At 44.6% G+C, this 17,788-nt stretch overlaps 1 protein-coding gene across 2 annotated transcripts in view; it reads right to left on the bottom strand.

Moving 5' to 3' along the window:
- The window catches only part of LOC122489259 (desmoplakin), a 48,736-nt gene extending 31,861 nt beyond the window's left edge, over positions 1-16,875 (bottom strand). The window contains exons 1-2 of one of the 2 annotated variants that reach the window (XM_043590862.1): positions 16,557-16,875; positions 2,220-2,322 (exon numbers count right to left, since the gene is read on the bottom strand). In XM_043590862.1, coding sequence (XP_043446797.1) covers positions 2,220-2,322; positions 16,557-16,750 — 297 coding nt within the window. In that variant the 5' untranslated portion in view covers positions 16,751-16,875. The remainder of the gene's footprint in view (positions 1-2,219; positions 2,323-16,556) is intronic. The other variant, XM_043590863.1, reaches the window with a different exon arrangement.
- Between the last annotated feature and the right edge of the window lie 913 nt (positions 16,876-17,788).

Raw genomic sequence — 17,788 nt, forward strand, 5'->3', positions numbered from 1 at the left:
CTGAAAATTACCTTATTAATTTGGTGGGACAGGTAGGTAAATATGGGCGGATTCATGAAGCAAAATTTGTGGACTATATTTTAAATTTTTACTAGGCCTTTAAAGGCAAAGTTACGGAACACTGAGTTTTCCCTTGCTTCAATATGTTAAATGCTATCTTTCATATTTACAAAGAACATCCATCCAATGGGAATTTCACTGGGGTCAGAACACTCTACTGGATAAAGTGTTTTACACACACACTGAGCTTTTCCTGAATCTTCTAGGAACACAGATTTTCAGTTCTTAAAAGGAAGCTATCTAATTCATGGTATGGGGCTAATCAATTTCCCACTTCTGATGATGCATCACAGTCGTGTGAGATGTCACCTCTGGGGGAAGCTGGGTGATGGGGTACCCCAGGGTGGTCTGTACCATTTTTACAACTTCTTATGAGTCTATAATTATTTCAAAATTAAAAATTGTTTTAAAAAAAGAAAGCTTCCTCTTTTCACATGCAAGAGGCCGCTGCTTCAGGGCCATAGTTGAGCTTTCCCTCGAATTTTACAATTGCTGTTTTCATTCGACTTCAGCCAAATGAAGCAAGTATGCTACCTATTCCTGATGTTATTACACTTCAATGCATATAAGTCAAAATACACTGAGAATATGATGCCAGGTACATTTTTACAACCACAATGTAAAACGTTTCCATAGCCACTACAAATCGTGTCCAGGACTGTGGTGTGTATGTATTCAATATTAAGTCACTGAAGACTCCCGTTTTTGTTTTTGTTTTTAATTTTTTTAATGTTTATTTTTGAGAGAGAGAGAGAGAGTGCAAGCAGGGGACGGGCACAGAGAGAGGGAGACACAGAATCTGAAGCATGGAGCCTCCTATTTTGCTTTATGTAAAGGAATCACAGCTCTGTGATGAAGAATGTGTTTTAAATCAGAGACTTGGCGGGGGGGGGGCGGGGTAGCTCATGGGAGGCTCAGTCGGTTTAGCGTCCAACTTTGGCTCAGGTCATGATGTCGAGGTTCGTGGGTTTGAGCCCCGCATCGGGTTGTGTGCTGACAGCTCAGAGCCTGGAGCCTGTTTCAGATTCTGTGTCTCCCTCTCCCTGCCCCTCCCCCACTCACGCTGTGTCTCAAAAATAAACATTAAAAAAATAAGTCAATAAAAAATAAAAAAATAAACCAGGGACTTGGAACAACCAGAACTAGAGTCAAGCTAGTTTGCTGAGCCCCAAATATCCTTTTATACTGATTAAAGTGAAGTCATTTTTTAACTGGGTAAAATAAACTAGAACCCACACAGATCTCTAAAATTGAGAAATTAGAACATTAAGATATTCTCCAGACAGAACACATAAATTTACTTGGTTAAAATCCCTCTTTGTATTTCACAGGGGGAGCTTTGTGATGGGCCAGATTCCAGGTGTAACCCCTACATTAATGTCAGCATAGGGAAGATTGAAACTCAATTCCTTCCCTGGAGAGATACGATAAATCAAGGGAAACAGAGAAAAGGTGTCTACAGCCCCACCATTCTGGTTTTTAGCAAAACCAGAGCAAATCTGAATGCTAGCTACAGTGTTTTAAAATTAAAACTTTACAAGTACAATCCATGATTGCTAAGCCTGTTTCAATGAGAACTTAAGCTAATACTCAGAAATAACATGAGGCTTTCATAAATGTTACCATTTTTCCTCAATTTTCCATTGCTCATTTTCTTCCTTCCTTCCTTCCTTCCTTCCTTCCTTCCTTCCTTCCTTCCTTCCTTCCTTCCTTCCTTCCTTTTCTCCCTTCCTTCCTTCCTTTCTTTTTCTTTTCTCAAATAGAATTGTTCTCCCAATACAGTAATATTTCCTGACCAAAAAAAAAAAAAACTTATTATATTGATGGCATGCGTCACAATCCAGTGACATAAACATGTCAGGTTGCATTTCTAGGAAGAGAAAGCATGACAATAATCATCAAAATAATAAATAAATGACAGGTTGTTGCAATTCCAAAAGGGTGGCAATCCGTAAACATTTGTTGGAAACTGATGGCCGTTGTTAAACCAACAAATAGATGAAGAAGATACACCTCCCTCTCTAGTCTGTTTTGAAAAAGATAATCTCTAAGTATGCAGGACATCAGTGAATAAGGATGCACAGATCAGGACAAGAAGTCTAAGCTAACGGGGACAAAGGTAGAGGTGGATGGCATTCTCGAAGAACAAGAAAGCTCACCGGCTGTACAATCAGCTCGGCCCGCATCAAACAATCCGAGCAGTTCTGCAGAAGCTCTTGGATGGTGTTCTGGTTCTGGTGCCTGGACATCGTCCCGGTTTGACTGACAAAGCAAACACAAAGAAATCGATGTGAAATTTATTTTTTTCCCCATTTCCAAATAATCTCAAACTTTCAGAAAAGCTGCAAAAATGAAACAAAAACACGCCTGTAGACCTTTTGTGCAGATTCCCTCATTGTTAACGTTTTGCATGTTTGTTTTATCGCTCTTCCCCTCTCTGCAGGTGTATTTATTGCCATATATACACATTTGTCTGGGGACGCCTGGGTGGCTCAGTCGCTTGAGCATCTGACTTCGGCTCAGGTCATGATCTCTCAGTTTATGAGTTTGAGCCCCACATCAGGCTCTGTGCAGACAGCTCGGAGCCTGGAGCCTGCTTCGGATTCTGTGTCTCCCTCTGTCTGCCCCTCTCCCTCTCGCTCTCGCTCTCTCTCTCACAAATAAATAAACATTAATAAAAATTAAAAATAAACATTAAGAAAAAAACTTATATACATTTGTCTGAAGCATTTAAAAATATTCATAAACTCTTTACCCCAAAATATTTCAGCATGTTTCCTAAGAATAAACATTCAATTATATAACCACAGTACAGTTACCAAAATCAAGACATTCAAAATTGAACATTATTTTCTAATCTATAGAACTTTTTCCAATCTTACTAATTAGCCCAATAATGTCCTTCACAGCAAGCTTCCTCCCTACCCCCAGGTCTAAGATCCAACCCAGAAATATTCCCTTGAGTTATAAAAACACATTTCCAGCAGCTTATCCATCACCTTTCCTGCTTCATCCCATAATAACTGATAATGCGGATTATCCATGCAAGGCCCTCCAAGGGAAGACCTCAAGGGATCAGACCCAGAACAGGAAAGTTTCACAGTAAAGTCTGGCTGAGGAAAACAGTAGGAGGTGTGAGAAGAGTTTATTCTACAAAAAATATTGATAAAGAAATATGTGTCAGGAAAGCAACAGGAAATTTAAACATCTTGAATGCAAAAACAAGCTGCTTTTCCTTTCAAGATGACCCTACGGAATATTTTCCTCTACAATGATAATCACCCAAATGCACATCTCACATGAAACATTTTCCTGGCAGATGCATGGCAGAAACCTTAAACAAACAAACAAAAAAGGCGCGGGGCACCACCCAGGTGAATCGTCTGACTTCAGCTCAGGTCACTATCTTGCAGTTCGTGAGTTCGAACCCCACGTCGGGCTCTGTACTGACAGCTCAGAGCCTGGAGCCTGCTTCGGATTCTGTCTCCCTCTCTCTCTGTTCCTCCCCCACTTGTGCTCGGTCTCTCTCTCTCTCTCTCTCTCTCTCTCTCAAAAATAAACATTAAAAAAAATTTTTAAAAGGTGTTGTTGTAGATGTTCCATATTTTTTTAAAGTTTATTTATTTATTTTGAGAAAGAGAGCACAAGCAGGGAGAGAGAGAATCCCAAGCATGCTCCACGCTCAGGGCGGAGCCCCACATGGGGCTCGACCCATGAACCATGAGGTCATGACCTGAGTAGAAACCAAGAGTTGTACACTTAACCGACTGAGCCACCCAGGCACCCCTGTAGATGTTCTATATTTTAAAGAAAGAGATTACGAGACCATAATGTGCTCCAGATATACATAAAAAGAGCAACGTAGAATAAAAGTATTATTTTTTAATTTGCCAAGATACATTCATTATGCTACAGCATAGCCTCCTAAGGCTTAGTGGAAAGAGATTTAAAGCATATTAAATTATTGCTGAATGTTTGGGAAAAGGCCTCCTGAGTTCCTCACAGGGCTTCAGAGCCACCAGGGCTTCAGCCAGGACTGGTCTACACCTGCAGATAAAACTGATGCCTGTTGGACGCACTGGACTTTCTCTTATGTGTATATGTGCCTGCATGTGGGGGGTGGGTGTGTCTGCGTGTGCTGTAAAGAAAGAATGTCACTTTGAAAAAAAGGAGGGATTTGTAAAACACAGGCTATCCCATGGGTAGATGGGATAAGATCACAAGAAACTTCTCCCACAGCACCTGATTCTGCGTCTTTTCATGTTGGGGAAGCAACTGACTTTCTCTGCCACCTATTTCGGTCCCTCTCTCCAAGGAAGGCTTCTCAACAAGCCAGCACTAGCTGATGTACGTGGGTGAGGAAGCTCTCCCTGGGAACCACTCCCGGATGATGACACGGCTTCTCCAGGCAGGCCCAGGCACAATGCTGCCTGAACTGCCCACCTACCAAAACCCACACACCCTGCCCCTCACCCCCCCATGAGCACAGCCTTCTCTTTCTTCCACTCAGAATTATACAAGAAACCTGGCACACTTCTCATATCGCTGAGATGTAAACAGGACTGCATCAGTTGTCAAAACTTGTGCAAAATTCCAATGGACTTAAGAATCACAGAAAAGAAATTCAAGAGACAAAGGAAAAAATTAGGAAATACAGAAACCTCATTTAGAACCCGAGGATGGATAAGGAATTTAGGAAGGTCCCGTGTAATTATATTTATTTTCTTTATTGAAAGGCGATGAGAGTGCCTTTGTTCTGAAATGTTGCGTGATTGCTTCCAGCAATCTGGTCCAGAGAGTGATTCCCACAAAGCAAGCCAGTCCCCGGTGTATAAACGAAAGGGCTATCTCTTAGTGCAATGTAAAGTCAGAGTTCCTCAAATGATTTAATAGCATGGGCTACTGTAAAAAGTATCACAAACTAAGCTGCAAGACAGAGGCTGACAGAAGAAACTGAGTGAAGTGCATATGAAAACTCTCTAGTGGATCTGCAACTTTTCTATAAATCTAAAATTATCCTAAAATAAAAATGTACAAAAAAAAAAAAAAAAAAAAAAAGAGGCAGGGAGGCCAAACTCAGCTGTGGATGAATGGACCAAAGTGTACATACGAGTCTTTTTAAGAGTGAGGTGATGACACTAAATTCACTTGATGACAAAACAGAAAACTCACCAGCTGCTTTTAAACCAACTATTAGAGTAGTTCCATGACATAGGAATGAACTGTATCCAGCAAAAAGGGAGGTGAGGGAATTCGATGTTGGCTTAAAAATACATGGACTTTTGGGGCACCTGGGTGGCTCAGTTGGTTGAGCTACCAACTTCAGCTCGGGTCTGAGTTCGAGCCCTGCATTGGGCTCTGTGCTGACAGCTCGGAGCCTGGAGCCTGCTTCAGATTCTGTGGCTCCCTCTCTCTCTCTCTCTCTCTCTCTGCCCCTCCCCCACTCACATTCTGTCTCTGTCTCTCTCAAAAATAAATAAACATTTAAAAAAAATTTTTTTAATACATGGTCTTTCTACATGTTTTTTGTTCCCTCCTGCTTTTAGAAGACATTTTTACTGGGGCGCCTGGGTGGCTCAGTCGGTTAAGCATCCGACTTCAGCTCAGGTCACGATGTCGCGGTCCGTGAGTGCGAGCCCCGCATCGGGCTCTGGGCTGATGGCTCAGAGCCTGGAGCCTGCTTCCAATTCTGTGTCTCCCTCTCTCTCTGCCCCTCCCCCGTTCATGCTCTGTCTCTCTCTGTCTCAAAAATAAATAAACGTTAAAAAAAAAATTAAAAAAAAAAAGAAGACATTTTTACTCCAGAGAGCAGTTGACATCTATATAAAGATAAGTCATCTGCTTCCTTTCCCCTACAAAGATCTGAGCTTAATCAAAAAAACAGGTAACCCCATATGTTGCTAATAATTCTGAAAAAAAACCTTCATGCTTCACTAAAGGACTTGCCTATGTTCACCATGCATGCCTTAGACATCCACTAAAACCCCTTATGTGTTGCTTGGCAATTAGGCGAATAGATTAACCACTGTACAGGAAAGAGAAATGTACAAAAATTGAATTTTTTTAAGGGGCAAAAAAAAGGGAAAGCTAAGTGTTAGAAAAACATAATGAAGAATTTTCCATCTTGCTATATGTCCATAGGAAAATATGACCTAATTAACCAAATTTCAACTTACGACTTTTCAAGACTTCATCTGGTTCCTTTTTTTGTTTTTAAGTTTATTTACTGAGAGAGAGAGAGAGAGCACGCACGCACACACGCATGTACGCATGTCACAGGGAGGGGCAGAGACAGGGAGAGAGAGAGAATCTCAAGCAGGCTCCACCCTCATCGTGAAGCTGGACTCGGGGCTTGATCTCATGAACGATGAGATGGTAACCTGAGCGGAAATCAAGAGTCAGAGGCTCAACTGCTCAACCGACTGAGCCACCCATGCACCCCAAGACTTCCTCTGATTCTCAAAGCGAAATCTACCCCTCTTGTCTCTCATCTGTAAAAATCCCACTTCAGCCTGCAGTGTGGCCAGGAACACCCTTTGGGCACAGAGCTAGGTGAGAGAGGGAGCCAGGTATAGGCTTTTCTAATGGGTGGGTCCAGCAAAATCAGGGGCAGGGAGGCTCAGGCTGACTGAGGTTTAGTGACTGGGGAAAAGAGAATCCACTTTCACGTTCCATTTGCTTGTCTGCGGCCCTAGGAAGACTCCACGTAGAAATGGCTGTACTTCAATCAGGGAGAAAGTGCAGGCGAATGGACTGTGACTCATCAAGTCAGTCCGCCATCAGACGCTCAACACTGTGCAGGATCCGTCAGCATGACAGCCAGGAGAAAAATCAGAAAAGAGTGAATATTGCTCCCTGAGAGCTTGCTCAGGGAGCACGTGCCTTTTTGTTACAGCTGTGTGCCACTCAAAACTTTTTAAGTCAAGTCATATTTTTAATTGACCACATCACGATTTCAGAACTTTTTTTTTTACATCAGAAATTTCTGGACCTCAGTTTTCTCATCTGTTAGGCTAGGTAGGATATCTAAGATTTCTTTAGCTCACTCCTCTGTAACTGTTTTATGAAACCACCAAACTCACTCCTACTGATCATAATACAAAAGTCTCTTCTAATGGTAGGGAATGAAGTTTCCTCTTCAGTTCACAGGGTGACTGGAAAAATGCAAAATTCTACCACAGATGAAGAAATAATTTTTAAGTAAAAGTACGTATTTAGCAAGCATATAGAGATTTTAAAAATCCCTGGCCTCAAAAAAAATTGTCAATACTGGTATGTATAGGTGTTGGGGTGCAGCGATTTTAAACCATGTTGGGAATTGAACTAACAAAGCTCAAAGTTCAATTTTTTAATTCCACATCAGTGGCATGGGAGATGAAAGATGTCATGTAAAAAAAAAATGTTTTAAAAAAGCCCACAAGAAGACAAAACTTACTTGGGTCAAATCAATCAAAAATACTGACTTCTAAACTAAAATTAATTACTGTCCTTGAAAAAATAACATTAGTCCTTCAAAGTTTTTAACTTCTCAGAAATTCTGTTTTATCTTCAAACATACAAAGGCAAGTGGTTCATACTATAAAGAACCTGCCTGAACAAACATTAAAAAAAAAATTCATTCTAAAACTTGTTTAAACAAGTAATGGTTCTAACTGTTTACATAAAGTTCCCTTCATCAATGGCTAAAAGGAAAGCCCATTCTGGATCTTAATCCAAATTTTAAGGACAGACCACATGATTATGTGAACAATATTAGAGAGCTTTTCATGTTTTATTTTCCTACTGCCAAATAACATTCTTTTCTTTAGAAATAAGACTTCAACATTAGCTGTATTGAGACATTAAGTTTAATGCCTGTTGCCGAGAATATAAGCAAAAAACACAAGACAAATATTTTGAGTGCATGCAGCTTTACAAGGTAAAAGAAAAAAATTTAATATTTACTTTCCGATTTTCAAAGTCATTTTATAATAGTCGGTACTGCTCATTGCACACGTGGTCCGTGCCCACTAATTCTGTATTGCTTTTGTGTATACACTTTCTCTCCTATTGGATTCCTTCTTTTCTTCCTTCCTCTCTCTCTCTCCCTCTCTGTCTAGCTCTACCACCATCTTTATCTCTTGCCTTTCTTTTGTTCAGTCCATCAACACAGGGTCCTTATGTCTCTTTGTATTCAGGTTCACAGAATAATGGCTTTAGAAAAGCTCAATAAATATTTGTTGGAAATTATCATTATGTAATGCATGAATATGGATCTTAAAGCCTATTTGCTTAGCTCTTTCTAATTTTAAACAAATTTTTTAATGTTTATTTAATTTTGAGAGAGAGAGAGAGAGAGAGAGAGAGAGAGAGAGCAGGAGTGAGAGAGGAAGACACAGAATCTGAAACAGGCTCCAGGCCCTGAGCTGTCAGCACAGAGCCCAATGTGAGGCTCGAACCCACGAACGGTGAGATCATGACCTGAGCCGAAGTCAGCCGCTTAACCGACTGAGCCACCCAGGAGCCCCAGCTCTTTCTAATTTTCAAAGCATTTTCACGTAAACTATTCTGAGTTTCTTTAGAGGATCTTAAGTAAAAAGGGTGGAAAGGTAACGTTTGAAAAAAGAAAACATCTTTACTTCTTCATTTCAGGGCAATATCCTACCTCCAAGACACAATAAACACACTACGTATCAGTCGAAATGTCACTGAACAAGCTCAAAGTCCTTCAGAACTTACAGACCAAACTGCTGCCTCTTCCACTAGGCTCTCAGGTTCACACCTCTGCCCTCATTCTGCACTAGTTATTTACACACCTGTCCGTCCTACTCCTGTCGAGCAAAGTCTCACATCTTAGTCATCCTTGACTCACACACGCACCTAACAACACAGTTTTGCACACAGAAGGTACTTAATGTGTATTTGTTTGGTTTAGTAAAGGAGAAGCAAAACGACGGTAAATAAAAAGGCTGATCTGAGGATACTACCACTCTCTCATTACCCAGATCTCCAAAGCCAAGTCAGGTGGCGCATCTATTCTGCCCCCTACCCCCATTCCCACCCCAACAACGTACAAAGAGAGTTTTTTTCTATAAATTTTAGAAAGGGGTCTCCTCTGAGCCTTCCTTTTGTCCCCACCCATAAGCTTTGGAAGCAGTCTCTAAAAAAAGTTCCACATCCTTCCCATGTTCATTATCTTCACACGGTTTTCCATGGATTAGAGCATCACGGGGCAAACGAATCACATACCATTAACTTCATATAAACACTTTCGAGGTCGGGGAGACAGATTCCGCTCTCTGCTCAGCTACTTCCACTTGTACAGCCTGGGACTTTGAGCAAATAAATGACTTAGACTCCCAGTGCCTGGAGTTTCTGCGTCTGCAACATGTAGGAACACACCCACCTCCTGGGGTTGACAAGACACTCAGAGGAGCCAGTAAAGGCCCACAAAGCCCAGAAGAAATTCAATCCTCACTGCTGCTGCTTGCTAGGCTAGGCTTCTCAGATTTGTTTTATTTTTCATTTTGCATCTGTCTCAATGCATAATTTTGAACTTTTCCCAAAGATGTTTTGCATCAAACCGGGGTGAGGTGGGAAGAAAGAAAGAAAGAAAGAAAGAAAGAAAGAAAGAAAGAAAGAAAGAAAGAAAGAAAGAAAGAAAGAAAGAAAGAAAGAAAGAAAAAGAAGAAATGGATTAGGCAGTAAATATGAGGCATTTCAGAGGTTATTACAAGACCTAAAAGGGGCACCTGGGTGGCTCAGTAGGTGAAGCATCTGACTCTTGATTTCGGCTCGGGTCATGATCTCACAATTCGTAGGATGGAACCCCATGTGGGGCTCTACACTGACATGGCAGGGCATGCTTGAAATTCTCTCTCTCTGCCCCTCCCCTGCTCTCTGTCTCTCTCAAAATAAATAAATAAACATTAAAAAAAGAGAAGATGTGAAAATAACACCTTGAGAGGATTCAAAGAAACTGATACATTTTAACAACGTGAAAGAAATTTCCTAAAGAGATGAGAAAATTTAGAAAAAGATGTCCTCTTATCCTTCATGAAGCAGAAATGACTTAGGAATATTTGGTCCTTACAAACTCAATACCACAATAAGGATTTCTATTTTAAATTATTCCCCTATGAGAAAACTTACATTCATTCTGAAGCCTAAAAAAAAATCATTGACAGGTTATCTGCTTATCCATCAAGAAGTCAGCTCCTTTTTAATTTTTTTCAGGTGCCAGATGAAGTCAGGGATGTTATGTTTGCATGTAAAAAATTTAGTTGCAGGGGCACCTCGCTGGCTCAGTTGGAAAAGCATGCGACTCTTGACATTGGGATCCCGAGTCTGAGCTCCACGTTGGGGGAAGATATTACTAAAAAAATAAATAAATAAACTTTCAAAAGTAAATAAAATGTTTTTTAAAAATGTAATTCCAAGCAAGAACTTAGACCTATTTGCAAAAGCATCATCATTTTCACGAAATGTAGATTTCACATCCATGAGGTCCTTGCAGGTTCTGGACCCGACCAGTCCAAGCTGTTGGTGGTAAGATGTAAATTGCCAGGCGGCACTAACATTTTACAGGATGTTGTCTCAAAGAGAGGCTCGCTGAGTCTTAGGGTCTGTGGGGCGGTGCCTTCAACATCAGAACCACACCTGACCATTTCCCACCAAGTGCAGGAGGGAGAAAGAAAAGCAAAGGGTGGGGCAGTGCCCTAAGCACCTGGGCCTCCAGACTGAAGCACTCCTTCTAGAACCTCCTCATCTGGAAAGACAGGTTGGCTGAGGGTTGACTTAGACTCCCCAGGTCACACCCAAGCCCTCCTTTGCTCCACCCTAAGCAGTCAGCACTGAGGCATCAGGGGCATCAGCAGTTTTTTTTCCTCCCCAAGACATTTCAATCACCTGAACAACAATGAAATTATGCCCATATTTAGAGAAAAAAATTAACTGCTGTTGAAAGCTGCTTTGTAGGTCTGACCAACATGAGTTGGCTTAATACAGCATCATGCTGTGTTTTTTCCTTGGCCGATGGAAACCCTACTGGAGTATTAACAAAAGAATACATTGGTTATGAAATAAATATTTCACAGGAGTGCAACAGGTTAAAAAGAAGCAAACACTCGGTTTAGGTAGAAGAGTTTACCAGGACAAAAGATGAATTCTTTTTTTTTTTTTCATGTTTATTTATTTTTGAGAAAGAGAGAGACAGAGCATGAACGGGGGAGGGTCAGAGAGAGAGAGGGAGACACAGAATCTGAAGCAGGCTCCAGGCTCTGAGCTGTGAGTACAGAGCCTGATGTGGGGCTCGAACTCACAGACCGTGAGATCATGACCTGAGCCGAAGTTGGAAGCTCAACCGACTGAGCCACACAGGCGCCCCCAAAAGATGAATTCTAATAACCAGGATTTGATCTTTTCTTGATCCATTGTAGTATACTGGATTCAAGTGCAGCTCAACCACTAACCAGTTGTGTGACGCAGGCCAAATCATAAACTAACTACTTTAACCTCGGTTTTGTATCTGTAAAATGGGAAGTTTGTCAGGAGGCTTAAGAAAACATATATAATACACCTGGCACACTGTAGGTATTTGCCAGGTGATGGTAGCTATTATTAACCACTCATCTGATATTTTTATAAAATATGTAACTTACTCAAAGATAATAACCATGGAAGTGTTATCAGCCATAGATTGAGCTAAACTGAATCGTACTTTGCAATCGCTTCCCAGAAAAATATTTAGAAGATCCATTCTGTGAGTCACCCGACTCCAGGCCTGTTTTCTCAGGCTCTCCCCGGCCTCTCACATCCAGTTCTCAGCTGAAGCTGCCACTCCACTCCATCTACTTTCCTATCCTGCGGCCAGGCCCCCACCCTGTCAGGCTTTCATCACCTCTCCACCCTGCTCACTGCTACCACAGAAACAGTGCTACAGCTTGCGAGGATAGTCTTATGTCCCTGTTCCTTCAACGTAGGAGACCATCACTGGCTTCGAAGAAAACCTGTCCTGCTGTGGCTCCCCTCTACATTGTATCCACATTCCCCACCACGGAGTCTCCCAGGCTCTGGCCACAACCTACCCTTCTTCTGAGTCTTACTGCTTCCCACTTGCTCAAAAAGCAGACCTGCTGCTTTTTCACCTCCCAGACTTTCCTTCCCCTGGAATGCTCTCTCTGCCCACCCATCTTTATCAGCTGAAACTGTTCAACATCTAATTCAGCACAACTTTCTTTATAAAATCTCACTAGTACCTCCAGTACAGTATGAGCCTCTCGGTCATTTATACCTTCTACTATACTTTTGTATTATAGTACTTATTTTTCTTTAAAAAGCTATGTTCCTTTTAAGAAGTCTTTGGGGGTGCCTGGGTGGCTCAGTCAGTTGAGCATCCGACTTTGGCTCAGGTCATGATCTCGAAGTCCGTGAGTTGGAACCCGGCATCGGGCTCTGTGTTGACAGCTCGGGGCCTGGAGCCTGCTTCGGATTCTGTGTCTCCCTCTCTCTCTGCCCCTCCCCCACTCATGCTCTGTCTCTCTGTCAAAAATAAATTTAAAAAAAAATAAATAAAAAGAAGTCTTTGTATTTTCACCTTTGACACTCCTTGACACCTAATACACAGCAGATGTTCAGTAATCACTGGATGAATGAATGAATGAATGACTGGAATTGAGACTCTTTCATTGTTTAAGTACAGGGCTGTCCAGTCTAATACCCAAGGTACACATGGTCTAAAGGCACAGAATGACAGGAGGGCAAAGGTGAGAAGCCTTGGGTTCTCTTGCCAACTTAGCCATGAGCAGACTCTGGGATTTAGGGCAAGTCTTACTCGACTTCTCTCTAAAGTGGAAGAGTGAAACTTTGTACACCTCGGCCCTCTCTCCAGTTCTAAAATTCAATGCAAATGGACCTGTTTATCTCCTGCTAAGGAAGACACTTAGTTTAAAACAAACTTTAAAATATATATCAAATATTAAAATATAGATCACATGTATTTTGGTTTGGAAATCACGAGTTCTGGGGAGAAGTAAGCATTAACTTTATAACCACATAGTTCTGAAGCTTAATGACTATATTTGGCTTTTAATCCTCCTACAATATCCACACTTTGATCAGTGAGAGATCTAACTGTGGGGCTTTGTCTACCAAACTGAATTTTGCTACCAAATTTCACTACAGATTTATCATTTCTTTTAACTGTAGGAACAAGGCGACAGTAAGTTGGCTTTCATTGAAAGCGATATTAATGTAACATCCTATAAGAAAATCCACAGTTTAAATTTTCAAAAATATATCTCTTACATCATCAAGCACGTAACATTTACCAAACTTTATCAAGTAGAGCAAAACAAAGTTAAAGTAGTTGTGATTCCATTCAGCCTAAAATAAAGAAAACACAAAAGGTGGGTGGGCACTGAAGAAGGAGAACCACAAATGAAATAAAATACTGTCTTAAGAACTGACAAGTGTTATCAATGCAAAGCACAGACACAGGACGTTGTTTTAAAGTCATTTTAAAAAGAAAAATAAGATTTAGGCTCCTTACACACTCAAATTAGTTTATTTAGGGGAAGGTTAGATACAAACACAGATTGTTTAAAAAATCAGCAATCTGATTCTGCCAATAAAGTGGCAGTGTTTTATTTTTTTTTTTTTTTTTTTTTTTTTTTAATTTTTTTTCAACGTTTATTTATTTTTGGGACAGAGAGAGACAGAGCATGAACAGGGGAGGGGCAGAGAGAGAGGGAGACACAGAATCGGAAACAGGCTCCAGGCTCTGAGCCATCAGCCCAGAGCCTGACGCGGGGCTCGAACTCACGGACCGCGAGATCGTGACCTGGCTGAAGTCGGACGCTTAACCGACTGCGCCACCCAGGCGCCCCTAAAGTGGCAGTGTTTTAAAGAAACAAGTTTAAATTCAACCAGTAGTTTCATACAGGTTTTGGTGCTTTAAAAACAAACAAAAAACCTTCATTTAGAAAAACTTTTGGTCAGAAAGCACTTATTAAATTCTTAATCCTTATTCATTTGGCAGAGGGCAGTCAGGGTCATACATGGCATCCTACTTCTAGAAAGTACGTGCCGGGGGACAACAAATCCCTGGGCACAAAACCATTAAAAAAAAGGACCACACGAAACTGGGTGCGTGAAAGCCTCAAGTCTCCTAAGTCAGTCGCCATTATTTTTTTAAATGCAGAAGTCAGCAGTTGCAGGCAATTTTTTCGTGTGCTAATTCTTGAATCCGGCAAGGGTTAGCGGCACCACTGGGGGGGGGGGGGGGCAGGCTGGGAGAATCTCCATTACTGGATCACGAAAGAATGGCCCCACAATGACTCAGGCCTCCAAGCAAGACACCCCGCTGCCCTAGCAGATCGACCTCAAAGTGCAGAAAAACACCCCTCCCCAAAAGTAAGTAATTCTAAACTCCAGTCTGTTTCCCCTTCTCAGAGAGACTTAAAACTTGGCATGTTTATAAACAGCGTTTAGGTTGGCAATTAATGCTATGAGAAAACATTGAGCCCCCTCAAAATGTAGTGTTTCCATGAAGAATCCTTATAAATCATGTATCTTTATGCAGTTCGTTAACCAATAGAGTAATTCATTACAAATTTACTTCTACAAGGAGCCAAGGGAGTGAAATGGTCAATTAACAGTAATGTTTATTGTCAATTTAAAATATAAGGACTCTAGATTAACAGGTTCATATTTTTTAAAAATATAAAACGAAAATAAAACACTTGGTTCGTAAAATGCCAGAAAGCACTGCTGCTCAAGAATCCTTGCAAAATTCTGACTTGGATTTAAATGGGTAGATGAAAAGAACGTCCTTCCCAAATACAGGAAGACTGAGAGGGAAAAGTGGAGTTTCGGATTTAAATGCTTGGCCAAGTTTTAAAACAAGGTTAAAAATCAAAGTGATAACTAGTAAAATTTTCTCCCCATTCTCCCTACTACTTGGCACATTTTTCCTGGAAATCCCCAGGCGCATTTTGTTCAGAAAACAAGAGCGCCAAGGCTAAGACAAGTCTTCGCTAACTCTAAAAAGAGAAAATAAAATATCAAGATGCTCGGGGAAAATAAATATATAAATAAATCGAAGCAGGAAACAGGTCGCAACTTGACTGGTCCTGCCTTCAAAACTGCTGGTAAAACAAAAACCCCCTGGAGTGTATTCAGGTTGCTCCTCCCCAGCCTAAGGCCACAAGGCAGGGTAAATAATCTTCTGGAACGCCGGCCTGTTTCCCAAAAGCCCTACTGGGGAAGGGCTTGCGGGGGGCGGGGGGAGGGTGCGGACCGCGGAATTCTCACGGCTGCCGTGGGCATCCCAAGTCCAGCTCTAGGGACCGAGTCAATGCAGCCTCATGATCTTCCCCCACCCTCCCAAATGACCCCCGCGATCAGTTTCCGCGATGTTTCTGAGAAGACCCTGCCCCCATCCCGCAGGGCCCCCGACTGGGCCCCCGACTGGGCCCCCTGACCGGGACAGGCTCCCAGCGTCGCGGGCTCGCGCTGTGAGAAGCGGCGCCCTCCGCGCCACAGGTCCCCGCTCCCGCTCGCCGGCTCCAAAAGCCAACCCTGCGCCCGCACTCTGCTAGCAATACACCGAGGTCGTTCCTCCGAGTTTTAAAAGGAGGAAACAAAGGGCGCAGGCGCGGGGCCACAGGTACGCTCGCCGGCTGGGGCTGCGGCGCAGCGGGGCCAGGGCGACCGGAGCGTCCCGGGTGAACTGGGCCCTGGGGTCGGCCTGCTGCCCCTGCGGGGAAGCTCCATTGGGTAACAGGGGAGGCCCAGGCGGGGCCTTCTCGGGACCGGACCCCGCGCGGCCGGACGCACGGCCTCTACACAAAAGCCCTTGGTTGGCGCAGCAGTCCTGGCGCCCGAGCTGGGGTGGTCTCGGGGTGACCAGGAATTTGGAGTAAGCCACTGGAGCCCGAGGAGCCCCGAATCCGACTCTGGCTAGCCGGAGCCCCCGCTGCTTTACTATTCTACTTTTGGTTACAGTTGGAGAGATTGGGTTTTGTCGTTGCAGCCCCGCCCGCCCGACCTCCCACCTGCCGGCGGGGACAAAAGGGATGCCAGCCGGACCCGGCGGCGCAGGGGGCAATCCAGGAGGCAGAGACCCCCACGGCCCGGCCGGCCTGCGGCGTCCTCCTGCACGCCTCGCTGGCCAGCCTCCAGCCCTGGCTGGCAGGAAGGGAGAAGGGCGGGACCGAGAACCCGTTTGCAGGGAAGGAGCCGCTCCGCTCCCCGCTCGCACACACACCCACCCGGGTGTGCGCAGCGCACAGGGCGGCAGGACACCTGGCTCTGCCCCGGCGCGAACAAGCAATGCTTTCATGAACTCGAGCAAAACGGCTTTCCTTTTTCTGGACCTGGCTTTTCTCGTCGGTCAGAGGAGGGAGGGCTCGGTGCCTCCCTTTCCTAACATGCTGGGGTTCGGCAAGGAGAGTACGGAGACCCCCCCCCCCCCCCGGTCCCAGGCTCCCGGTGCTTGCCCGCCGGCCGGTACCCACCAGTAGCCGTCCGAGTTCTGGTCGGTGACCGTGCAGCGCCGGGAGTAGTACATCCTGCTGGTGCCCCCGCCGCCGCCGCCGCCGCCCCCGCCGCCACCGCAGGTCACCTCGTAGCGCAGGTCCGGGCCGGACTCGGCGCGGGTCATGCGACCCAGCGTGTTGATCCGCGGGTGGGAGCCTCCGTTGCAGCTCATGTTGGCGAGCACTCAGAGAACCGCTCAGCGCCGAGGCATAAGCGAGGGCGGGCCGGCTCGGAGAAGGTGGAGGGGTTCAAAAGAGAGGCCCCAAGCCGAGAACTGGGGCGGGGGCAGAAGGGTCGCGGGGACGCTCCTCGCCACCAGGGCCGTCCCGGCCGCTGCGAGCGCGGCGCGGCGGGCGGAGGTCGGGCGCGGGGACGACGACGGGCAGGGACCAGGCGCGGGAGGAAGAGCTGTGGCTCCGAGGGCGGCGAGGGCTCAGAGGAGCTGGGTCGCGGTTGGGTGTTGGTGTTGGTCGGTGGGGGCGCGAGTCTCCTCCCCGCTGGCACCCGGCACCAAGGCCACACCTGGCCGGTTTCTTCCCAGGGCGGGGTGCGCCCGCCGCGCCTCCCCGCCCCCCGCGGGTGTCACCGACGCGCTCGGGCCGCCCCTCCCCACCTGTGCCCGCCGGCCCGCGGCTCCGCCCTGCGCCTCCGAGGCCGGAGGAACGAGAGCAGGGGCGGGTCCCCGAGACCCGAGCGCCGGGCGCGGCCACCGAGGGGAGGACTTGCGCTGGCGGGGGCCGCTCGCTCAGCGCTTCGGCTGCAACCGCCGGGAAAGCGCGGCCCCTGCTTTTCAGGATTTCCTCGGTCCCCGGGCGGAAGTAAGCCGAAAAACGAGGGCCATTCGATTGGACGGTTACTTATTAAACATTTACTTTTGCCAATCCCTTGAAACCGTGCCAGCCAAGCTTTGAATAGAAACATAATTGAGAAGAGCATGCTTAGATGATGAGATTTTCGTTTGGGGAGTTTTTATGAATTTTTGTATTCCAGTAATCCAGAAAAATTGTCTGGAAGTTCGATTTCTGACGTATAAAACGATTTTTACACGGAGCCATCAGTTTCTGGAGAAGTTTTCACCATTAGTAATGCATTTCCTTGCTATGAAGATAGAGAAGAAAACACTACCCACTTTCTACGAAGTAATGGGAAAATCTAAGTTGTAGTTCATTTTATTTTGCCTGTTGATGGTCATTTGGAACAAGAAATTGCA

Source organism: Prionailurus bengalensis, chromosome B2 (assembly GCF_016509475.1).
Source record: "Prionailurus bengalensis isolate Pbe53 chromosome B2, Fcat_Pben_1.1_paternal_pri, whole genome shotgun sequence".
In the NCBI taxonomy this organism is placed as follows: Eukaryota; Metazoa; Chordata; class Mammalia; order Carnivora; family Felidae; genus Prionailurus; species Prionailurus bengalensis.